Here is a 26,281-nt window from a genome sequence, read left to right on the forward strand (position 1 = left end):
TCTTATATTATGTAGAAATAACAGATATTTTTATTACTTTATGCATGTATTATTACGTGTTCAGTTCTTCCGGGTTTTGTACGAGATTGATTCGCGCGACTAGGAGGTGGTGGGAGACAGAGTGTATATATATATGTATATCGAGCGATTACGCATTACCAACGCTGAAATTCACGCTGCTTGTCAGTGCCAGCTGAGCGTCGATAGGGGCAAGTATTTACGGCAGAAGCCATACTTGAAGAGTGTGCATCACTATACGGTGTTGGAATTCTATATACATAAGAAAAAAAACGCTTCTCGCTACAATAAATCATGGATTTCGACAAGTGTTATATCGAGATTTTACAGCTTGTGAAGCAGGCTGGTTCGGTAAGTCGAGAAACTATAAAATGCGAGTCATCTTTTCTTCTTGTGACAAGATATGTAGATAATTTATCAATTTTATCAACTATCTCACTTTTTTTTTCATTGTGCGCAATGATATTTACATTATATACATTCTAAGACGCAAATTGGTATTGATCAGCAGAAGGTATATAATTTTTGATGCACATTTAAGTTTTCAAGTAATTAATTTATATCTCTTATATCACTATTTTCAATTTTAATTTCTCTATAAGATATGCCGCAAAATCACACAATTATCTTTGTCACAGATGAGTTTTAAAAAATTATCGAAGAGCAGCAGAGAGAAGAGAGCGATAGCGATTATTGATTTATTTTTTTTAAACATTTTAATCTTTATATTGTTTTATATATAAAAGAATAATTGATATTTAAGTTTTCTTTCAACTTTTTATATATTATATATTATATTTTATAATATATAATATATAATATATATTTTTATTATATATTACATACACAGCACGAAATATATATTATATGAATGTTTTCAAAAAATATTTCTAAATATTTCTATAAAATATTACATAATAAAAACATTTTAAAATAGTTTTAGGAATATTTTAAAATGATTTAAAAATTTTTTGTGATAACATTTTTTAGAATATTTTTAAAAACTTAAAAATATTTATTTAGAAATATTTTATGTCTTTACCGCTCAAATATATATATTTTCTCAAATATTTGATACATATTTTTGAAATATATTAGTTTAAATCTATATTCAAAAATATTTTTTAAACATGAAAAATAAAGCGGACATAGAAACATTTTAAAAATATTTTCGAGAATATTATTTTATTTTAAGAAATATTTTTAAAAGATTTTAAAAATATTTTATTGTGCTGTATGGATATATATTTTATATATTTTATTAATTTATATTATATATTTACATATAATATTATATATATTTTATATTGCTGTATATATTGCATCATTCTACACGTTTCATTTGCAGATTATCAATGAAAAGATTCATCAATACAAAGATATACTTACAAAATCGTGCGACATCGATTTGGTAACAGAATGGGATCAAAAGGTAGAGAAACTTTTAATCGACGGAATATTATCCAAATATCCTGATCATAAGTAAGTAATTAAATTTCAATATTTATTAAGTATCTCTTGTGCGTATATAATTTGCTATATATATATATATATAAAACTTAGATTTGAATTATATGTATATAGAAAAAGGAAAACTTATATATATTATTTTCATATTTATATTAAAAAATAGATTTATCGGCGAAGAAAGTATTGCTGCGGGCGAAAAGATAGAATTAACAAATGCGCCAACTTGGATAATCGACCCAATCGACGGCACAATGAATTTCGTTCACGGTTTACCACACACATGTATATCGGTTGCGTTGCTTATTAATAAAACGACGGAAATAGGAATAGTATATAATCCGATTTTGAATCAACTTTTTACCGCTCGTAAGGGTCAGGGCGCTTTTCTTAATGGCGCCCCAATTCATGTATCTAACAGAAAAGGTAATTTGCTCTATTACTATAGAAAGTACTAAAATGCAGACTAATTTTTGCGATCTTTTATTAATCGCTCGATGATTTTATCCGATTTTAATTGACAATCTGTTTTTATTCTTCCATCTGCGATATCATTTCAGAATTGAATAAATCACTGCTGCTGGTAGAAATAGGAACTAGCAGAGATCCGGAGAAGGTGGAAATAATATTGCAAAATGTAAAGATCCTTATACCACGTGTTCATGGGTGAGTCATATTTCCACGCTACATTTTTGCACAAAGAAAACAGAGTTTATTTACTGAAGAAATTTCATTGTGTGCAGATTGCGATCGTTTGGTTCAGCAGCTTTGGATATATGCATGGTAGCTCTTGGTGGTGCTGATGCTTATTTCGAATTTGGTATACACGCATGGGATATTGCAGCTGGAGATCTTATTGTTCGAGAAGCAGGCGGTGTATCGATAGATCCAGCAGGTAAATTGCAAGATAGATGTATAAATGAACATAAAGGATGCTGAGTGCCAACACAAAGAACTAGCATTTATTTTATGCTTATGTTAAAAGGAGGTCCATTTGATGTGATGAGCAGAAGAATACTGTGCGCATCATCGACTGAATTAGCTCAAGAACTTTCCAAAATAATAATTCAATTTTATCCAGAACGAGATTAAGAAATTTAAATTGTGTAGTGGTACAATAGACGAGGAAGAATTTATATTTGTGCAAATGTCAGATTGGATCATTGAAGATGACGCAAACGTTTTAAAAGCAAAAAAGTAAATTAAAAAATTATATATATATATATATATATATATGTTTGTACGTATATAAAAGGTTATAAGGTATATATGCGACTTTATTTTAGAGTCAGAAAATATCGAGCTAATTATTAATTCAGTTCCAAATTGTTTAATTTATAAAATAATTTGAAAACAACGTGAAATAAACTTATTTATGTACTTATATAATTTATAAAACCAATAGTTTATGACATGTTTGTGGATAAAAATCTATATAAAAAAAGAATATATGTTTACTGATTACTATATATGTACTGATTACTAATTCAAAATTATTACTTAAATGAAAATAATTACATGTATAATTGATCTCACAGAGACAAATAGTGAAAAATATTTTTGTCCTCATGCTCATGATATTGTATGTGTAATTATTGTAATTAATAATAATTTTTATTTAAAAAATATCAATGTATTACATGTAGATCCCTTTTATTTTGTCTTAATTGTTAAGCTTCGTATTTTATATTCATATTTTACATTTATTTCTAAATCTCACGTATCCGAGACCTTGTAAAATTAAATATAATTATTTTCATTGTAGGGAAATAGATATAGATCTTTATTATGATTTTGACACATTTTATTCACATTAAAATATTTCTACATTTTTTCCGACAGTATTTACAAAAGGGAAAAAAGAAAAAAAAAGAGTGAAAAAGAGTAGAGAAATAGGAGAAAGGAATAAAAATAGAGCGAGATAATTTTTCGAGAATAATGGATCACACATCACATCTGCTTTTCGCTTTCACGGAGCATAGGTTTTAAACATCTGAAAACTCAAAACCGCAAATATTAGTATTATATAAATATTTATCACTTTCTCGTTGTGTAAAAATGTTTTCGAGACTAAAAGAATTTTGAGAAAAATAGAGGTATGTGTTAATTAAAATATTTGCTACGTCGCCTGTGAAATTTTCATAACTAAAATGTACTTTACCTGCATACATACTTACGAATCCTCAATTGCGATTTCGAGTAACTTTAAGAGAAACCTTAGCGCGTAGATATAAATCTAGTTAAACCGTTGTACAAACTTCGCTGAACCGTTTAGCGACAGTGTATGTGTATTTTTACGTAGTAGACACGACGTAGGCGCAAGTATATCGCATATTTTTCCTCTCCTCCTCATCAATCGTATTCATCATCTCTTCCATTGCCTCCCCTCCTCACAGGGAGGGCTACAAGTGAAACATCACCAAATTGCCAATTAGAACAGCACATACTAATCATAGTTTCATAATATACTTTTTACTTCAGTACTGAGAATCAATTTTCTCGAGAAACATATATCTTTTTGTTTCCACAATTCAATTTTATGTTATCGATACTTTATATAATTTCCCTTTTTGGTTGAACAAAAATACTAAAACGCGTATATTTTACCACGTGTTAGTATTGTCTATCGATCTATTATTTTATATTTATCTACTCTTGTCTATGAAAGCAAATACTCAAATGTAATTAGATACAAAACTGTTAGAAATTTGATTAAAAATTTTATACTATTTCTCTTGTCTCGAATACAATTAAATCCTACCAAACAGTTTATTTAGCACAAAATTCAAATTATACTTTTATACGGTTTATATATGTGTAAGAGCTCATTATTAATATATAAACTATATTAAACATATATACTAAAAAGTTGATCTGTACTAAGTATCCCAGGCAATCCCCCATGAATACCTTGTAACGGGATCGGCGCTAAAGGCCCTTGAAAGGTCCGACCGCACTTAATGATTTGAATCGATGATTTGAATCGAAGACACATCTGAAACATAAGCAGTCTCGTACAATCTTGTCACGTTCAGAATCAAACCGTGAACCATTCACAACAGCATCGATATTTGTTCCTAATTTTAAATGAATACGAAAATTTTCGAGTTTTAGATCCTAAGATCATATAATTATAAAAATGGACGCTAAATAAAATTAGAAATGCCACGTCTACAGTAATGACTTAATGCAGATTGCTACATAATTTTTCAGTAATTGTCATTATTTCGCTTGTAATATCTCAATACCACTTTATATATGTATTTTAAAACTTTGCATCGCAAGCAAATATATACACTTTCATCCTACTTAGCATTATCGCAAATATGTATAATTACATGTATTATAGAAATATCAGATAACCATTTCATTCGATCCGTCGTACATGACTATATATAGTCATATAATGAGATATGCTATTAAATATTAAATTGGCATACTAATTAAACGCGTTATCAACTAGAAAATGAATGTACGCTATATATAAAGATATATCTATATCTATTATACTATCGCTGTTATAGAATGGAATTTGATAAACATATCCATTCTTGAAATTTCAGAGATAGAATGAAAAAATACAGACAGACAGAATGAAAAAGAGAAAAATATGTAAGAAATCTGTAAGAAATATTTCCACTATACTTCATACTTGTGATTTAAGACTGAAAAGACAAAATGCAGGACGTTCTTCTCATTCTGTTAAGCATGTGTCGTTTTATTTTCAATATAGCTGATCCCTATACAATTTATCATCCAATTAGAGCAGATTTCTTTCTTTGTCACTAAAGTTTCTAATGCTGTGGTGTTTGTGTATATGTGTGTGCACGTATGCTCGCTGATGAGGTACTTTAAACGGATCGAACAGTGTATTCAGTAAGGAGCTTACAGTTCTTTATGTACGAATCTCTCTCGCTTCGTGGAAATACGAAAGTACAATTTCATAAAGCACCTGAAATATGAGCGCACGATTTATAATTATTTTATGAAGTGCTATTTATAAGGATTTATGTATGTCGTGCTCTCCAAATCATGAAAATAGGAAAAAGGAATAATACTACAATTGCATATCAAATTTCCAAAATCTGATCCTATATAGTTTGTGCTGAAAGAGGCGGTTATATCTCTGTTCACAATTTTTTTCACACATGTACAACATATTTATTTAATATATTTTAAAAACTGATATCATACAAAACTGATATTCTATATCAAGCGAATTATTAGTATGACGATACTTCCAGATACATTATAGATTAATCTATATTTAGAGAACATCTATATGTATAACAATTTATTAATTTTTATATTCACAATTTTTTTATGTCGAGTATAAAAATATTATATTTTATTAATCTGTAATATATAACATCACACATAATTAAATTATATATTTGCATTCAAAGAGTATAGTATTCTATACACATGCAACTATGTTTCAGAACTATATCTTTTTTTTATCGCAACTCTCACATATTATATGAAGCAATTTATATAATATTAAACCGCCTCTTTCTGCTGAAACATAAATATGGATATGCTATGTGTAAAAACAAGAGTATTTGGAATGGAGGCAGGGGAGATATGAGAAATTAGAGAAATAGAGATAGAGAGATAGAGAGACGTACCGCGCTCTCCCCTATCAAGTACTGTTTAACATTAATAGGAAGGATTATTAACGACCTCATTTTACAAAGTTATTTCAGTAAATTCTTCGATGCTAAAGAACCCCAGATAGGGTTACCTATATTTTTTCTTGTATAAAGGGATGCGCCAGAGCGTGATTTACTGTGATCCTCTTCCCCGCGTCCAACATCAGCGTTCGTTCAAGTAAATCCTTCAGCTGTCCAACTTTGCGATTTTGTTCTGGTGGTAAAGAACTTCCACCAAGTTCTGCGCTGAGATCGCGAGTAGCTGGCAGTGTCGACATTATGACCACTTTTTCCTAGAAATTATACTATTCAGTGAATTCCGCGAGATTTCAATAAATAATGCAAAAGCACCTATAATTATATGATGAGTGTATTAAGGCTCCTGGTTCCTTGCCGATTATATTGGAATTGTGACGTCAGAAGCAAGAAAACACACGCTACAAATTCTTAGCCGTTTCGAAATAAAAAGATATTTCGATGAAACAGTGCTTCAGATGGCTTTAACACACTCTTAAAATATCTCGAATTTCCTTTTATAATCAATCAACAGCTGTAAAATGACTGTAATGTGTGAGATCCAGTCTGGTTTTTACATATGCGCAGTCATTCTGGATAACAAAGTCTGATATCATGATCATTTTATGGTTATTAATTGTCTGTCAAAGAAAAAAATAGTTTTCGAGATATTTTAAAATATCGACGAGGATCCAGGAGTCTTATTCGAAATATTAGATTTCTATGATACGCCTAAAAAAAAACCAATATTACTTACCGCGCGTTTTCGGCGCGGATCAATAGATAAAATTGTCGACTTACCCGTTCCGTAACTTTATCAACCTCGTGATACAGGAAACTGCAGTTACTATCAAAATGTTGATCCTTAAATGTGCCCTTTCGAATTAGTTTGTTCGGCATCTTGCCCTTTAGATCCATAAAATACTTCAACATTTGGTTGTTTGTTTTCCCCGAAAACATTATCTTTCCCGTGTAAAGCTCGTATATGGTGCACCCCACAGACCACATATCAATGCCAAAATCATATGGTATACCAAGAACTAGAAAATAATGACGTTATTTTTGGTTCGAGACATTTCAAATTCACTTTCTATCATCTTTTCAATGTTGTGCAAGCTTTGTTTGACTTATACGTCGACTTAACAGACACATATGTACTGTAATTTTTTTCTTACATACTGACATAATATGACAATTCTTGTTTAATTTCTTTTTATTGAATATTTAGAGGAGCGCGCGTACACACTAGTATTATGAATACAAAATCGAAATAATTAATTTTTAAGTATGACGCGAAATGAAGAGAGCAGAGAGTTAAAGATTGCCGTGTAAAATCGTTGTATGGCGTTTTTGTGTGCTAGAACTACATGTCAGATTATTACGAGATAAACATCATCAATAGAATATAGTGAATGTGATGTACTGCCATATTATTAATGTACGTGTAATTTATACATCAATTAAAAAATATATATTGAATCTATTGAGAAAAGTAGGAAACGGATATGTAATATTGGTTTCCGCGAACGCGCGTAAAAAACTTATGCATTAGTGTTATAAATATATTATAACATATACGTACATATATTTATAACATTATAAATATATTTTAATAGAGCTATATAGATAAAAGAGAAAGAACGAATTGTAACATTTAGATTGATTCAATAGGTCAAAATACTTACTAATTTCGGGCGCACGATAAAATCTTGAGACTAAGTATGGTGTTATTTCATTTTCATGGGCGTGCGATGCAGAACCAAAATCACAGAGTTTCAGCACTAACTTGCTTTCACTGACTAGAATATTATCCGGTTTGATGTCAGCATGCAGAATATTTGCACGTTTTAATAACTTTAGTGCTAGAAAAAGTTGCTGCGTATACGACCTTACCGCTTTAACGTGTAAACCAACGTCTTTGCCATATTTTTTTAAAACCTGTAATTTTGCAATATAGTTTATAGTAGTAGCGTGATTTTCTGATTGTATTTTATTTACGATAAATGCATACCTCTCTTAAATTCATAGCTAAAGGTTCGAAAACCATGCATAAGTGATTTTTATGAAAGAAATGCCTAAATAAACGCAAGCAATGAAATCTATCTTCTGGATCAGCATCATTCAGTTTCCTAAGGATTTCTAGCTCCTTTAAACCGGTTCTATGCCTATAAAAACGAAAAAGGTAATAGCATTATGCATTGCGATCACAAAACGAAAATGTTGTACTTACATTATCTCATTGTTTCTTATAATTTTCACAGCTACATCTAAATTCCCTCTAGCACTATCTCTCGCCCTCACAACATTGCTAAATACACCTTGTCCTGTATATCCATAGACTACGTATCGTGCATCTAGAGTTTCTCCAACGCGTACACTGAGAAACAAATTATATCGTTATTAGTTTTCAAGTTAATCATTAAATTTTAAAAATTAAAATAGTATATAAAAAAGAAGAAATAATATCACTAACCGATAATATCCTTCTGCATCATCCCAGTTATCCGTTAAGCAAGGATTATCTGGTCCTCCTTGACGTTTTCCTTCAAGTGTTGGGCTCTAAATAATAAATCAAGATAAAAGATAATATTATTAGATTCAAAATTAATTGAAGTTAATAGAGAAATAAAATAGAAAACATACATTAAAATCTCCAATATTATCTGCTTCTGCAAACATGTCCCATTCGTTTGATTTTTTTAAAGTTTGCTTTTCCTCCTGTTTAAACTTGTCAGATGTTTTAATGTTCCCAGTTTTGTCAGATTCATTAGGTGATGCGTCCTCGAATCTAGATTTTCTTTTCTTGGCTGGAGGCGGAGATTCTAGTTTCTCTGTAGGCAGTGGTGGAGTATGGCTTTCCAATATAGATTCATTGTTATTGGATGGAATTTCTATAGATTTTTGTGATATATTAGATTGGCTTTCTGGAGAAGCAGCAATATTTACGTCGGTAGACATATTAGAATCCTCATTTGGTCCATTCAGCCTCTGTAGAAGAGAAAAAGATTTTTATTATCATACAACAGTTAAATATGAATGAATATAATAAAATAATATATATATATGTATTCGTATACATGCATTATGTAACTTATGTTATTTACTTTGAGCAATTCTTCTCTTTGTTTTCGTTGACGTTCTATAATCGCTTCTTCATCCTCGTCTTCCTCAATATTGATATCTTTAATGTCCTCTTCACTCGAGCTATCCGAATGTTCTACTTTAAGACCTTCTGATAAAGAATCCTTATATTTATCATTACGCTCCCTTTTGCTGTTTCTGTCTCTATCTTTATCACGATCCCTGATGTGGTCCCTGGCTTGTTGCTGCTTATCTCGGTCCCTACGAGTTCGGGAAGGCGATCTAGATCTCTTATATCGATCATTTCGTTCTCTTTCCGCTCTGCTTCGAATAGGACTACGCGATCTCCTCACGCTATTGCGAGACCGATCTTCGATTCGATGATCGTGATACCGATTGTCTCGTCGATCATGACTGCCATCATGTCGATCTCGATTTCCATGTCGATCTTTACTTCGACTATCCCTTTTATCACGGCTAGCGTGACGACGAGGCTCTCTACTCGATGGTCTATCACGACTCCGACGATCGTGACTAATGTGTCGATCTCGGCTGTCTTGACGTTCACGACTTCCCAATCTGTCGCGGCTTTTATTATCTGAATTCTTTGACTCGTTGATACGAGTTTTTGAACTGTGACGAATAGGTTCTCGTCTTCGATTCTCTTCTCTGTATATATAAATTGATTATTCATAGATTAATTAAGATTGATTATATAATATTAATAAATATTAATAATTCTTGATATTTTAATAGATTACATTATGACAAATAATATAAAATAAAACAAGCAATTTTTATTTACCGTCTGTCTGATTCTCTTTTCCGTGTCTCGTCTCGTTTTGAAATATCCTTACGTCTTTGCTGGTCTTCATCTGCTTTTTTATTGGACTCTTCTTTTCTTGTATCTTCTTTTTGTCTTTCGCTAACCTTTCGTGAAGCTCTATCATCCTTTCGAGTTTCTTCTCTTTTTCCTTCCTCTCTGGGACGAATTTTCTCATCTCTTTTCCTATCGGAATCTCTTCTCTTATCTTTATGCTGTTCACGAGGTTTTCTGTCTCTAGTCATATCAACTACAACACGTCTTTCGACTTTTATCACTTTCTTACGTTCTCTACTGCCTGACTTGCTCCTGGTTCGTTTCTTTGATGGTACATCATTAGTGTCGCTATCATCTTCCACTAGTATCACATCAGGTGTTTCTGTCGTCGTTTTTGCTTCTTCTTCTTCTGGTAGCTCCTTATCTTCTCCTTTTTCAGATTCATCCGAGAGATATTGTACCAAACATGCTTGCAATCGTTCCTACACAATGCAATTTTAATAAATTTATCATTTATATGATTATATAATTTATGATATAAAACTTGTTATCTATATAATATTACTTTAATGAAATTTATCAATATACATTTATTATATAATTAAACTCACCTTTTGCTTCATTAACTCTTCAAGATCAATATCATCTTCTATGATTGTACAATCTACTTCATCCGAATCTAAATCAACTAACTTTTCATCTTCGCTTTCTTCAGTAGAAACAACTTCCAATACAGATGTTTTTGTTTTTCCATTCATACCAACTTCTTTATGTATTACATTGGATATTAATTTCTCATCTATACCATTCTCCATTTCTTTATCTTTCTTCTGTCGTTTGTGTTTTTTATGCTTCCGTCTATAAACAAAAAGATATATCAATTAATATATTTATAAACCATTTATTTATTTTAAAGCAGTACCTTTCTTGCCTATCCAATCGTTCATCTTCTCTTTCAATTAATTTTTCTTTCTTATGCTTATGATGCTTATGTTTCCTTTTCTTTTTCTTCCTTTGATCAGTCATTCCATCCGTATCAGAATCCAGTCCTAAGGACTCTCTTTTACATTCGGGACCTTCCAAATCTGATGTACTGTAATACGAATCAAAATAAATGTCCTAGCACAATAATTTTCCATGGATAGAAAGGATTTCCATGGATTTCATCCATTTCTATTCTTTCAACACATACAAAGATATGTGATTCTTCTATGATATACTCTAAAATACCAAATTTCGCGAGCGCCTACACAATACACTTACCCCATAATGAAGTTTAGTAAATAATAAACAGATGTACAACAAATAAAATCACTTCACACGATAATTTCAGCAATCCAATAATAACCAATGATTACAACGATTATTAACTATCTGGAACGAATACACGAACCAGTCAGTAAGACGCCATCTTGCAAGTTCTATCGCTTCTTAACGAGTCGTTTTCATACACTCGACAATTATCGATTTACACATATCGATTTATCGAATCATTTATTTGAATCTTTTTTCTGTACGCGAACTGATGCGGGAGAAGGAACAAATATTGTAATAAAATTTTTGTAGGAACATCAAGCTTTGTTGAACATATTGATTGAATGTGTTAGTGCAAGAAAATCTCGAAACCCTAGAAATTCTCTATTCGATAGCCAATAGCGGTTATGTACGTTTGGCGATTATCTTTATGCGACAGAAATGAAACATATATCCTCTCTATTAGTATTTGCAAATTTTCTAATTATCTGCTACATTTTGTCCTTTTTTATATATTATTCATTGAATAAAATAATATAAAGTTTTTGCTAAGCAGGATACGAATCTTTATTGTTAACAGGTGTCGGCTAACCAGGTTTCAAATTAAATCGGGGTTTGAATCACCACTAAATAAGGATTGAGTCTCCACTAAGTAGATTTCATATCTCTATGCAGTATTAAGAAAAACTTACAAAGGTAAAAAAAAATATGTCGATATATAAAAAATATCTCTCTAAAAAATAATGTACCTTTTACAAAATATAGTGCACCTTTTACAAACACACAAATTTTTATTATAACATTTGAATATAATTGATTTTTTAATAAGGTTTAAAAATTTATTTATTTATTTAGTAATCGTATTTAAATTCGCATTATTTGTTAATTATAATTTTTAAATTCTCAAAAATTTGCTATACCTATGTCTTCCTTTCGGATTGAATCGAATTATTTTTTTTTATTTTTTGTATATCGCGTGTTATAATAAATAAATATTCAAAAAATTTCTAACGCTATTGATCGTAAAATAAGAACAAAAATAACACTCAATCAGTAAAGTAATTTTTAACTTTAAAAATCGTTCTTTAGTACCTATTGAATTAAGTATTTTATTCATTCAATACAATTACTGTACGATTTGTCACGTGTGTATGCTAAAAATAGCTTATATAATGTATAAAAAATAAATTCTTTAAATATTGTAAGCTATTTTTAACCCAGATAGCCACAGTAATTATTATAACATCATTTTGATGTCAAAATGCATCATTTGCCATCAAAATGGTGTCATAATAATTACTGTGACTATCTGGGAATGTACAGGATGTTTCCGATACATACACATCATTATGTTGGGTTGCCTATCAGCTTACCGACAGGGGCATGCTTTTTGACAAAAAAAGTCGACTTCATCATTCTATATATACAGTGAACACTTGTGAAATTGGATAATATAGATAAAATATATATTTAACAATATAGATAAAATGACATAAGTAAAATTTAATAATGAAAGTTTACTAAACTTTTACTAAAAAATATTTTTTAACTTATCGTCAACATAATTTTTATCTATAAATATAATAAGTCATATAATAAATTTTATCTATAATTATAATATTTATAAGTATATATATATATATTATCTATATATATATATTATCTATAAATATAATATCTATAAATATAATAAGTCATATAAAAAATTATATTGATAAATATAATATTTATAAGTCATATAATAATTTTTTAGTAAATATAATAAGTCATGTAATATATATAATCTATAAATATAAGTCATATAATAAATATATAATTTGACTTATTATATTTAATATAAATTTATTATGTGACTTATTATATTTATACATAAAAATTATATTAAAGATAAATTAAAAAATAGTTTTTAGGAAAATTTTAGTAAAATTTGATTAATAAATTTTATTAATGTTATTTTATCTATATTATTAAATTATATTTTATCTATATTACCCAATTTCACAAGTGTTCACTGTATATATAAAACAATAAAGTCGACTTCCTTTCTCATAAAGCATGCCCCTGTCGGTAAGCAGATAGGCAACCCGACATAATGACGTGTATGTATCGAAAACATCCTGTATACCTACATTATAAATTGTAAAGTAAATCAATGAATGAACACAAGCATTTAAAATAATCTGAATTACTGATAATAATAATTAAGGGACAGAAATTTGTTGGATCTTGCCGCGCGGGCTTATTAGATATTATTATACTTATAAAGATATATTATTATATTTTATTTACTTTTGAACAAATTCTCAAACTGTTAACTATGGAAATTATAGGCGCAAAAAAACTTGTAAGAATTGATTTAACATGTTTTTTTAAAAAGGAAAGGAATATATATGTATATATATATATATATATATATATATATATACTAAAACTTATTGAAAAAATCTTGAGCCATATAACTTGTAATAATTTAATCGATAAATAAAATATTTTATAATATAAATAATTTGAAGTATACAACGCGTTATTGGTTAATTATTATGATGTTATTGGCACCTATATTTTACGTCTCATTTACCAAATACGCGTGGTATTTCTTCATTTCATTAATCTTGATGTATCAATCTTATTTTTGTGATATTATCAGAATTAAATATGATAGTAATAGTAACAAGAAACAGTAAATATACATATGCTTAAAACAATATGCTTGAAACTATATATACTTGAAGAATAAATACTAAAGTAACCATCGTAAATTGTGGCTTTGCTTTACAAGTAGAAACGAACATTACGTAGTTACGTAATTATTATAAGTACATCATTAGATGTAGAATGCCAAGTTCTGGAGACTTTTAAATATGGAGGTACGCTTCGTTGTCTGTCTCGTTAGCCATAGATAAAATTTTAATAATGTCGAGTTAACGGATCTTTGTTAATCTACAAAATATGAGATTTCTGAACTCGAATGCACGAGTGTAAAAATTGATAAATTTTACTTAGAGCGATGAAACATTAAGATAAAAAGCAAATAACTCGTGCAATATTTAATACATTTCCTGAGTATTCTGATATTAAAAGGAAGATTACTCTTTATATCTTGACTAGATTAGCACTCTATAAGCACTCGCCCAGTCTCTTGTATGAGTCTTAATTTCTAATTGCAACTTGGTTTTATAGAGGAACTCAATCAATGGCACTGTCGTTGTTGCGCTGACAGTTAGACATAGACGGATTTGTTATTAATTTTTTCAAGTAAAGGATAGAACAAAATTGAATATGCAAAAAGACCAATTACATCCGTTACAAGAGTACGGCTATGAGATAAATAAATGTTCAGAATTATATATATACATATACAAATGCTTATTCAAATAGCTGTTTAGCATAGTGCCAAATGCGGAAAAAGTACTCGTCTTTTCTAAGTAATCTTGCCCTTGCGTATGAATGTATATCGGCGTCCATATTATGTTCCCGCAACCACGAACTCGTGTTTTCCGTGCTAAAGCTGATCGATGCGGTTTCACCCTTGTCCAAAGCTTCAGCGACGGGTTCCTCAAATGACAATTCTGTCGAAGGAACAGATTTAGTTTAATAATAAACAGATATTTAAAATAAAAGATCGTTCAAGCGGCACAATAATCATAGTGTTGTGCTTAGATAATTTTAAAATTAGCTAGATATAAAGATGAGATAAAAAATGTCAATTTAGATAAGATAAAGATAATTTTATTTTAATTATATCTAGATAAAAGATAAAATTATATGGCGATTCATCTAGATAATTTTCTAGATAATTTTTTAGACTGCTTATGTAAACACAGTTATAAAAAATGTAAACTATAAAAGGGATATAAAAATATATGTATTAATATTTTTATTTATAAATTTTTATCGCTTAAGTTCTACTATTTAAGTATTTTTATGTGCTATCATTCTAAACCAAAATTATTTGAAAATTATTCTAGATAATTTAGTAAAGATAAATATTTTTTTCAGAGATATAGAAAATACATATTTTTATTATCTATATAAAGATAAGATGACGTCAGTTTCATCTAGATGATCATCTATATAATTTTATTTAGATAACAGCAAACACACATGACAATGATAACAATAAAAAAATAATAAAAAATAGAAGTAGAGATATTGTACCTGAGGTCGGCACGATCTTGAAAGGTTCTTCCGATTCCAAATGATCGCTAAATCCGATCTCGTTTCGTGCAAAAATTCTCACGAGGTAATCGCGATTCTCTTGCAGATCACGAATGTTCAGTTTCTGGACGTCTGCGCTCACTCTTCCAACTTCCATCCACATGGTCTTTTTCGCGTCTCTAATAGCGATCTTATAACCTTCCAAAGGTGCACCACCGTCCGATTCAGGTCTGCCCCATTCGATTACCATCGTGTTCGCTGCTATTTGCCTCATCTCTAACGGAGCGGTAGGCGGAGATGGAACGTCTACAAAACGATTTAAAATCAATGTAAATTGTGTATGTATTTACTACATAATAATAATTTGAGGGTAGCATAAGTTGAAGAACTCACTGGCATGAGTTTTCAGTGTGACTGGCTCGGAATTGGTCGGTACACTAAGTCCTATGCTATTTTCAGCAAAGATTCTAAAGAGAAATTCGCTTTCTTTTAAGTTCTCTATGCAGTATTGATTCGTTGTAGCGTCCAAAGTGACAACCTTTGTCCATCGGGCACCTTTTCCAATTAATGGCCTCTTCTCGATTATATAGCCTGGCATAATGTCAAATATTTAATAATATTAAAATAATGCTAAAACAAAGAATATAAAATTTTGCACTATTTCACACGTCAAACTACCTGTCAATTCTGATCCTCCTGTGCTAGCCGGTGGCGACCAAGTGAGAGTAACACTTTTGCTCGTGACATTGATTGCTCGGACATTTAGAGGGCATGAAGGTGGTGCTAAAAAGAATTCAAAAATACGTTTATTACATAATATATATTTTGTTTCATGTAGAAATTGTAAAATTATATTTACAATCAGAAGCGCAAAAAGAAGCGTAAGCAGAACAGAATATATAATTGACTTACTTTTAACGACGACCATTTTCGTAGATGGAAATATGCCTAATAGCGCATATATGCTGTTTTCTGTAAGCTTTATTATTTCTGAGCAAAAGCGAAAGCGTTAATAATTAAGCGACATTTCGAAAATTAATTGATTAAAAAAGAAAATAAGCTAAAAAGATATTAAAGAATAAAAATTGTCAACTTACTTGGTCGTTTGCCGGCCGTAATCGCTTCTTCTGCTACATATGGAGGGCTGGTGCCGACGCTGTTTTTAGCTGTTATTCGGAAATTGTAGGATATATCCGTTTTCAAATCAGATATAATAACATTTGTGACTTCTCCTTTTGTGATTGCAATCTGAAGAAATATATACAGTCATTTGCATATAATTCTAATTTTAGTGCGTGTTGGTGGAAATTAATAAAGTACTAACCCTTCGCCAAGCTTTCTTCGATACCTCTTTTATTTCGACAATATAATCTGTGATAGGTGTACCGCCGTCGTTCTCCGGAGGTTCCCATTTTATCGTGAACGATGTTTTCGTCATTCCAGAAACTTCTAATGGTCCTCTTGGCGGACCCGGTGGTTCTATCGAATAAATGAAAATTTGATTATTTTTGAAATTAAATTTTTGTAACATTTTTTTCCTATTTAACAAAATCATCGTAATCTTTCTTTTACCGAATGAAGTCCTGGTTCTAATTGGCTCGGATTCCAAAGGATCTGAAGCTCCAACTGCGTTTCTAGCGACTATTCTAAACAGATAGTCGACATCTTGCTGCAATTTCTGTGCGCAGAAGTTTTCGACTTCTTTATCTACATCACCAACTTTTGTCCAAACTTTCGTACTCGCTTCACATTTTTCAATAGTATATCTTTCTAGTTCTACGCCACCGTCGTCGACTGGCGGTCGCCATTCTATAGTAACGCGATCTTGTCTGATTTCTTTCGCAATAACTGGCCCCTGAGGTTTGCTCGGCTTGTCTAGAATGTATTATCAGATACATTATATTTTATTTCCAAAATATGTAATGCTCATTAACAAACAGAGTTATTAAAAGTATTTAATAGAAAAAGTAAAAACAAAAAATATATAAAAGACATATATATATATATATATATATATATATATATATATATATATATAAAATATCAAATATACCTATGACATGGAGATGACATTCTAATGATGAGCTACCGGCTTCGTTTGTCGCTTTCACTGTATAGACAGTCGTATCATCTCTGACGAGAGAAGGAATCGTAATAATGGATGTAGCTTCCTCAGTCTTGATGGAAATGCGTTTATCAGTTATTGTTTTATCGTTTATTGACCACGTCACTTTCGGTTTTGGGAAACCGCTGAAGTGAATTTCGACCTTCCATTTGTCGCCTACTGTTAATCTTTGATTAGTTGCATTTTCATCGCAAATGATCTTCGGAGATTCTTGAATCTTCAATTGACATGATGTTTCCGCCGTTCCCGCATCATTCTGCGCTTTAACCGTGAATGTGGCCGATGACGTCTCCGTCGTTTTTTGAATCGTGTACTTGGCCATGCGGTTTTCATATACAATGTCGCTGTCCTCGAAAGTTTTATCATCCTTTAACCTAGAAAATGATTTCCGAAATACGGTTATTATTATAATAATAATTAGCATGTCTAACTTAAATAAAAAGAAAGGAACAATATACCATGTAATACGTGGTGTCGGTATACCACCAATTACACAAGAAAGTGTGACAGTCTCTCCTAATCCGATCACGATACTCTTGAGTGCTTCCAGGATAGTCGGCGGTTCAGACGCCGATAACTTTGAAATTCTTAGATATGGCATATTCGGCGATGGTTCGCCCGATCCGGCTTCATTGACTGCTGTTACACGGAAGGTGTATTCCTTGTCAACGGTCAAGTTCGTTAGCTTGTACGTAGTTTCACTTATTGTCTCGTTAATTCTGCTCCATCTGAGAAATCATACAATTCGTATTACATATTGATCAAATCGTAAATCGTAAAAACATGATTAAATATTTATAATAGTGTATAATCCTTTAAATTCCTTACGAAGATTCCGTCCTTTCGCGATATTCTAAAATGTATTCCACGATCGGGGAGTATCCGTCGAAATCTGGTTTCTTCCAGTGAAGAGTAACACTGTTGTCAGTTACTTCGAGAGGTTCTGGAATTCCTGGTGCTCCAGGTACCTCTGTAATAGAAACATCAATTGTATCTGCATTTCTTTTTTTTTATTTTATATTCTTGTAGAAATTATTCGAATATTTGATATAATACATAAATACGTAAATACTTACGCACGACGATGATGTTGATTTCTATACTATCTTCCCCATGAGAATTAGTTAATTTTAAATTATAATCACCGAAATCTTTCTCTTGTACCTCTGTAATTGTCAAGACGGCTGAGCATTCGTCAATGGATGTGACGATTCGTTTGGATTTTTTAAGAACGCGACCATTGACGGTCCATTCATCGACTGGAGTTGGCGTAGCCGTGAATTTCACGATAACATCAATATTATCATCTTTCATTGTTTTGTATTTTCTAGGCGTATCGGGATTAATTTTAGGCGGCGTTTCAATAACTGGAACACATTCAAATATACATTAAATTAATTAAATTCTTTTTAATTTATGAAAAACACAGAAAAATAATATAATTAATACAATTCAAATGTAAATAATGCATAAGCCATTTATATGATTAAATGAGAAAGAAGGCGACACAATGTATATAATTTTATAATCTCCTTTTCTAAAAAAGGCATGCAAAGTCGATTATCGCAAATATTGTTACTGCTTTTCCGCGATGCCGAATGTCTCGATTAACATTGTATGTTATATTAATAGTATCAAACAAGTGTCATCGTGAGAGTTAATAGTTTGACAGTTGTAAAATAAAAAATAAAAATAATATCAATAACGTGCGCGAAGCGCGCGCTTGTGTCGTCTGGTATATAACAAAAATTCAGAAATTAAAATTATATACATAATTAAAATTCGGCAAATTAAAATTATGTACATATAATATTATAGACATTCGAGAATTAAAATTAAAATATAAAATATAAAATATATAATATAAAATAAAATTAAAATATAACTGTTTAATATAATACTGTAGCATCATTTATATCTGCATTATTTTTAATGAAAATTATTTAATTATATTTCTCAAATGTATTATGTATTAATATTCTACTATTAGTTTACTATACTAACAATTATTTGCTATCATAATTAAACTTGATAACAAAACTGAGTTTGATTTATGAGTCGACACAATTACTTTTACTTGTAACTTCCTATTGTATTAACAAATCTGCTTATAAATACTTATATATATATAAAATTTCGTTTAATCTAACTGAATATAATCACGCACGCAAAGCAAAGTTATATTGTTCTTTGATGATCAAAGAATAATGAGTTTTGGGAGACAGTGCTACTATAGCGCTATAAAAAAGTACAATACATACAATACATACTACTACATCGTTACAATTGTAGCGAAAAAACTGTAGCGCTATGATAGCGGTGTCTTATCAATACGCACTCAATATAAAGTTTGCTTCGCCCACGTAATTATATTCGATTAAATTAAACGAAATGAGAAAAAATATATAAAGAAGTATAAAATAGTTCTGAAACAATATAATAGAAATTCGGCGAATTAAAATTATGTACATAATAGAAATTCGACAAATTAAAATTATGTACATAATAAAAATTCGGCGAATTAAAATTATAGTCAAATGCATAACATCAAGCAACTATCATCGCGACGATTAACAATTTGACAGTTGTAAAATAAATAATAGAAATAATCAAAGGCGCGCGCAAAGCGCTTGTGTAATTTAGTTGTATAAAGTATATGTATAAAATTTACCTTCAACTTTTAATTTGGATGATGTTTTCACATTTGCAACTACGGCAGTATATTCAGCGATATCTTCGGTCGTGCATTTTTTAACAATAAGTTTCTTAATATTTCCTTCATCAATAATCTGATATTTTGCAGATTGTGTGCAATCAATCACCTCATTTTTCCTGTAAATTTTATATAACATATATATCACATATAAATACTTGTTTCGATTATCAATTTTCACAACATACATAAACTATCAAAAAAATGTGTGCATATGTGTAAGAATCTTTTTTATATTTTTTTTACTTTTCTAGTAAAATAATTCAACTTACTTTAACCATACTACTGATACATCGGCACGCGATAATTCAATCAAGAAAGTTGCATCAGTGTTGAAAGGCACTAGAGTAACGTCAGGCAATTTTTTAATAAAATCTACTTCGGGTTCTTCAACCGTCAATTTAGCTGACGAAGTTTGATCGCCAACTTGACAAGAATAGGTTCCCGCATCTTCCATTTCCGTGTCGTAAATCTTCAGTTTTTGCTTTTTGCCATCGATCGACAATCGCACGTGCTCGGAAAATTGCAACTCTTGACCGTCTTTGAACCAGCGTATCAAAGCGTCACCTTTCGTCAATTCTATGTCAAAGGTCGCTTTCTCTCCTCTGGCTATAGTTATGTCCTGCATCTTGGTAATAATTTCCGGTGGCAATTCAACGACCGTAACTTCTGCCGTACATTCTTGATCCGGGAGGGCGCACGTGTATTCACCTTCATCATGAACTGATGCGCTTCTGATGAGTAGTTTTCGCACAGTACCGTCTTTTACAAATTCTAATTTTCCTTTGATCGGTGTTAATAATTCGCCTTCTTTTCGCCACGTAACATCGGCTGTTTGAGACGTGATTTCAACTTCCAAAATCGCTACGTCCCGCTCTTTCACTTCAAAGTCCTGCAATTTCTTGACAAATTCTGGTTTGGTGGCTCGAACGATAACGTTGCTGGACGTTATCTGATTCTTGACAGTACATTTGTACGTGCCTGCATCGGAAAGGCTACTCTTCTTAATCAACAACCTATGTACACGTCCTTCTTGAATCACCTCACGATGATCCATTCCGCTTATCTCCTTGTCATTGTGCCACCACACCGTGGAGACAGTGTGCGATGTTTCGCAACACAGTTCTAAAGTTTTGTATTCATCGACAGTGACTTCATTTTGCAATTTTCTTGTGAAAGAGACTTTAGCAACGTCTACCGTCACTTTTGCACCATGCGAAGCTTTTCCGACCGGATTACTGGCGACACATTTATAATCTCCGGCATCAATTTCGGAATCTGCGTTTTTAATTTCGAGTAGGATGTTTTCACCATCGTAGCTTTCCATGATATTGGCCGATTTCTCAAATGGTTTGTTATTTCTGAGCCACGTAACTTCCGGGACAGGAATTCCAGTTACTTTGGCAGCTAACTTAAAGGTCTCTTTTTCAGGAACAACCACTTCTTGGAAACGTTCAGTAAACAAGGGAGGTTCTGGTGCGCCGCTCGGGACTTCTATATTTTGCAAAAAAATGTAATAGCATCATTATTGTAATAAAAAAGAGAACACACACACACACACACACACACACACACACATATATATATATATATATATATATATATATACATATATACATGTAATTGTATTGGATAATAATAGACATCAACAACGAATGCATATCATACCCTTAACAAACGAGACATGTTTATCGTTCATACATTGCTGAAAGCTAATAGTGACTTGTGACTTGGAGTTAACTGAAAGCACATTAGCGAAAAAGCATTTTGTAATATTATATCTGACAATTTAACATGTTTTAATAATTAAGAAAGCAACTTAAAATAATGCGAATTGTTTTTTTTTCAAGTTTGTATATTATTTGATTAGCTATATAATGACGAAAAAGATTAGTTGTTTATTAATTTGAGAAAAAAAATTTAAAAAAATTAAAAGAAGCAATTAAGATATTTAATACAATTAAAGAAATTAGTAAGTGAAGAGTGTTATTGTTCTTACTCTCAACAGTCAATACAGCTCGAGTCTCGGCTTTGCCCACATCGTTGACAGCTATGACTAAATATTCCCCACTATCTGCTAGTTGAGGCTGAATCAAATTCAATGTATTGACGTGTCCATCCTGTTTTGATTGCATATCCTTTATCGGTTTTCCATCTTTATACCATGTTATTTTTGGTGATGGATTACCAACTATTTGAGTTGATAAAACAACTGTTTCGCCTTCTTTAACAATGTAGGATTGCAAAGGTTCCAAAATTTCGGGCGGTTCACTCTTTCCAGTTTTTACCTATTTAAAATAAATATGTTAATTATATTAAATGTAATGTATGTAAAAACAATATTTATAAATATAATTTTGTATTTTTCTACTAACTTTCACGGGAATATCGATAGTAGCTTCGCCTTCTCTATTCTTAGCGACAATTTTATATCTTCCTTCTTGTTTTTTTTTAATTTTGGTGATTTTTACGACACTGCAGTACATATGCATGTCGCTTTCGGTTGCGACTACGATGTTTTGTTGGCTAACTACCTGGGTATCTTTATAGTACCATATTATTTCTGGCTCTGGTACGGCGACCAATCGACATTCCAGTATCACATCATCACCTTCGTTCACGTACTTCGCTTTTGGTTTTCGAGAGAATGTAGGTGGTATACCCTCCAATATATCCGCAAGAGATGATTCTCTGAGCATTGTCATATTAATAATTATTAAGAGCAATAAAAAAATTATAATAATACACATATCATAGAATATGTATATATATTTTATAAAAATTATAAGAAATTTTAAATATAATGTTGTTTTGTAATTTGTAATATGATATTAAAATAAGCTATTTCGTCAATACAATAAAAAGATAATCAATAAGCTTTATCAGAGTGAATAATATATTCAAAAGAAGATTAAAAAGTGCATACCTCGAAAGGCTTTTCCTCGACAAACCGGTAATATCAGATCCATGATCCGACAAAGGAGCCTCAACGATAAGTTCAGTGGTGCTAGATGCAAATCCTGCAGCATTTTTGGCAACACATGTAAAAGTACCGGCATCTTCAGGAAATACTTCTCTGATTATCAAGGTAGCAACATTATCTTCATCGTAATATATTTGAAAATCAACAGATGGTTTGATAATAGCCGTTTGACGGAACCAAGTTATTTGTGGTCTCGGTACACCTTCCACTTGACATTCGAATTGAACAGTGTAACCATCTAGTGTGTGAATTGGTTGCAATTTTTCGATAAACTTTGGTGCTGAGGCTTTTTCTCCTGGAGCTGGTTCTAAAAAAATGTAAACGTTTGATGTCAATATTTTAAAAGCCTTATACATTTTATTATAAATCTTATAAATGCGTATAAAAAGTAGTTTGATCAAAACTTTATTTATTTTGAATTATTTTGTAAATAAATACTTACTTTCAAAGATTGGCAATCTATCAATCTTTTCATGCAATTTTCGTTGTAAGTAAATAGTATAATGCACTTCGTCCAATAAATATTGCGCCGGTACCCAGCCCTTCTCTTCGGTCAAATGTTTCTTTACAAACCACCAATCCTGATTGGTATGATCTATAAAAAAAGCAAATATTAAATATATTTTCAAAAATTATATATGTATTAATTATAATTATAATAATCGCTATGTTCATGATTTTAAAAAATAGATATCTTACCGATAATATAAACTTTTTCTCCTTCGACCAAGTTTATAGCTTCTTCTGTTTCAGCCACATAAGAACAAATTGAGAACATTGTATCACCGTCACGAACAACATATTCGACTTCGTCAACTGAAAATCATTTAACAAAATTTTTTATATTTTATTAAATATATATTGTAAAAAAAATTATAATAATGATATATAGTGATATGTCTGTAACGAACCTTCTTCGATTTCTTCCTCTTTAGTAATACTGAGAGAAGCTTCTTCTGCAATATTATATGTTATAAATATCAAATAAATATCGATTTATAATATCGATTTACAATATAAGCTTGCTTAGTTTTAGTCAATTGAAATATAGCGAAAAATGTTTTAAACAATGCGTAAAATTTATATCTTATCTATATTATTTGATTTTAAATATGTACGTTGTGTACTGATTATGTAAATACAAATTATTATAAATCTCACATTATTATGTTACAAAATAAAATAAAGCAATTACTACCGATATGCTTTTCATACGCGGATTAGTAAATAATTTATATATGTAAGGACAAAAATCATTTTCTAAAAAAAAATGCATTAGTTGGACGAAGGAAAGGACAGGCAAGTATGGACATAGAATATATACATTCATTTTTAAAAAGATTAAAATAATTATCAAAGAATTTTAATCGTTATTTTAGCTGAAAGCATATAGCTTATGTTAATTCAATTTTATTCGCTAATGCATAAATGCTTGCAGAATACATAAATGCATTATCGAACCTTCTTCGTACGTGGAAATGCGTCTTTTGCTCTTCAATTTCAGCGCCAAAGATTCAACATCGGTTTCCTCATATGAATATTTCCTATCACGTTTTAACTGTACTTTGACATCATCTTCAATTTCTTCTACACTATACGGAGCTTTTTGTTTCTTTTTCTTTCGTCTCAGCGGTATACTCATTTCGTCAATGTCAAGCTCTTCGATGCTATAACCTTCTTTACCTTCCTCTTCCGATTCATCAATAATCTCTTCTATGACTGGTCCAGAATCATCTTCAATTTCTTGAATAATTTTGATTGTTTCTTCTCCAGTTTCTTCAGAATAAGTAAGCGGACGTTTCTTGGGCTTTAGACGAACCTTACCGGACATAGAAATATCTTCTTCTTCGTATGTATTTAATGATATTTTAAACTCCTGTTCCACATCTTCTTTTGTTTTTGTAGAGCGTGGTCTAAACGTCACATTTTCTACTTCAGTAACTTCCTTGATATCGGGTCTAGGCTTTCTCTTTGGTCGCAATTTACGTAAAGTAATATCTTCATAAATTTCTTCAATTGGTTTTGGTGTTTTCTTTGGTGGTTTACGTTTTAATGTAAATTCTTCAATTACTTCCTTAGGTTCTTCTTCTACCTTTTCGAATTTTTTAATAGTTAATTCTTCCACAGTCACTTCTTCACTTGTTGGCACTGGTTTCTTTTTCTTTAATATTATATCCGTCGATGTATCCGTAATTTCTTCTTGTTTTTGCTTTTCCTCTATAGGCTTGGCAATAGTTATTTTTTCTGATACTTCTTCTGTTTCGGTAGTCTTTTTTCTTAGTTTTGGTTTAAAAGTAACTTCTTCAACAATGTCTTCCGTCTTCTTTTCTATAATAGGTTTCTTAATCGTCATTTCATCCGTAACTTCCTCCTTAACAGGTTCTTTTTTAGGTTTCTTTATTTCCACTTTCTCAGAAACTTCTTCTGCTACGTGTTCTTTTTCTTTAGAAACAGGTTTTTTTACAGTAATTTCGGCAGCAGTTTCTTCCGTAACAGGTTTTTTCTTTGATTTCTTTTTTAACGTGACTTCTTCAATAATTGTTTCTTTGTCGTCTTTTCTTTCTTCAACAATTGGTTTCTTAATTGTCATTTCATCCGCAAATTCCTCTCTAACAGGCTCTTTTTTAGGTTTCTTTATTTCCACTTTCTCAGAAATTTCTTTTGGTGCGTGTTCTTCTTCTTTCAAAACAGGTTTCTTTACAGTGATTTCGGCAGCAGATTCCTCTGTGACGGGTTTTTTCTTTGGTTTCCTTTTTAGCGTGACTTCTTCAGTAATTTTTTCTTCTTCATCTTTTCTTTCTTCAACGATTGGTTTCTTAATTGTCACTTCATCCGCAATTTCCTCTTTAACTGGCTCTTTTTTAGGTTTCTTTATTTCCACTTTCTCAGAGACTTCTTCTGGTGCGTGTTCTTCTTCTTTTAAAACAGGTTTCTTTACAGTGATTTCGGTAGCAGTTTCCTCCGTAACAAGTTTTTTCTTTGGTTTCTTTTTAGC

General features: G+C 30.9%; 3 protein-coding genes across 4 annotated transcripts in view; 1 reads left to right on the top strand and 2 right to left on the bottom strand.

Annotated features, from left to right (window-relative positions):
• Positions 1 to 134: 134 nt before the first annotated feature.
• On the top strand, positions 135 to 4,055 carry LOC114939575 (inositol monophosphatase 1). The gene is made up of 6 exons (XM_029313920.2): positions 135 to 369; positions 1,367 to 1,500; positions 1,652 to 1,911; positions 2,046 to 2,151; positions 2,229 to 2,380; positions 2,471 to 4,055. Exons 1-6 carry the CDS (start codon positions 313 to 315, stop codon positions 2,575 to 2,577), a joined length of 816 nt encoding a protein of 271 aa, XP_029169753.1. The 5' UTR covers positions 135 to 312; the 3' UTR covers positions 2,578 to 4,055.
• Prp4k (Pre-mRNA processing factor 4 kinase) lies at positions 3,268 to 11,484 on the bottom strand. 2 transcript variants are annotated; one of them, XR_014924936.1, is made up of 14 exons: positions 11,317 to 11,484; positions 10,976 to 11,146; positions 10,665 to 10,911; positions 10,039 to 10,535; positions 9,257 to 9,902; positions 8,796 to 9,140; positions 8,626 to 8,711; positions 8,383 to 8,529; positions 8,164 to 8,317; positions 7,838 to 8,090; positions 6,954 to 7,192; positions 6,230 to 6,430; positions 4,396 to 4,480; positions 3,268 to 3,887 (listed from the first exon to the last, which is right to left on the bottom strand). XR_014924936.1 is itself a non-coding variant. In XM_029313915.2 (13 exons), the coding sequence occupies exons 1-12, from the start codon at positions 11,319 to 11,321 to the stop codon at positions 6,230 to 6,232; spliced, it is 2,991 nt and encodes a 996-aa protein (XP_029169748.2). In that variant the 5' UTR covers positions 11,322 to 11,484; the 3' UTR covers positions 4,688 to 5,437. The 2 variants fall into 2 exon arrangements, 1 of the variants encoding a protein (XP_029169748.2); XM_029313915.2 differs by lacking the exons at positions 3,268 to 3,887; positions 4,396 to 4,480 and adding an exon at positions 4,688 to 5,437.
• Positions 11,485 to 13,763: 2,279 nt separating this feature from the next.
• LOC114939593 (titin-like) overlaps positions 13,764 to 26,281 on the bottom strand; it is an 81,441-nt gene continuing 68,923 nt past the window's right edge. Inside the window, 20 exon segments of the mRNA XM_085484261.1 lie at positions 13,764 to 14,876; positions 15,466 to 15,771; positions 15,859 to 16,056; positions 16,144 to 16,248; positions 16,563 to 16,713; positions 16,790 to 16,944; positions 17,038 to 17,340; positions 17,519 to 17,964; positions 18,049 to 18,318; positions 18,419 to 18,560; positions 18,667 to 18,957; positions 20,262 to 20,422; positions 20,576 to 21,797; positions 22,303 to 22,591; positions 22,679 to 22,994; positions 23,230 to 23,593; positions 23,729 to 23,881; positions 23,986 to 24,102; positions 24,198 to 24,242; positions 24,748 to 26,280. Coding sequence (XP_085340387.1) covers positions 14,674 to 14,876; positions 15,466 to 15,771; positions 15,859 to 16,056; positions 16,144 to 16,248; positions 16,563 to 16,713; positions 16,790 to 16,944; positions 17,038 to 17,340; positions 17,519 to 17,964; positions 18,049 to 18,318; positions 18,419 to 18,560; positions 18,667 to 18,957; positions 20,262 to 20,422; positions 20,576 to 21,797; positions 22,303 to 22,591; positions 22,679 to 22,994; positions 23,230 to 23,593; positions 23,729 to 23,881; positions 23,986 to 24,102; positions 24,198 to 24,242; positions 24,748 to 26,280 — 6,770 coding nt within the window. The 3' untranslated portion in view covers positions 13,764 to 14,673.

This window comes from Nylanderia fulva, unplaced genomic scaffold, assembly GCF_048542155.1.
Source record: "Nylanderia fulva isolate GAGA-0341 unplaced genomic scaffold, ASM4854215v1 Scaffold1, whole genome shotgun sequence".
Taxonomy (NCBI): Eukaryota; Metazoa; Arthropoda; class Insecta; order Hymenoptera; family Formicidae; genus Nylanderia; species Nylanderia fulva.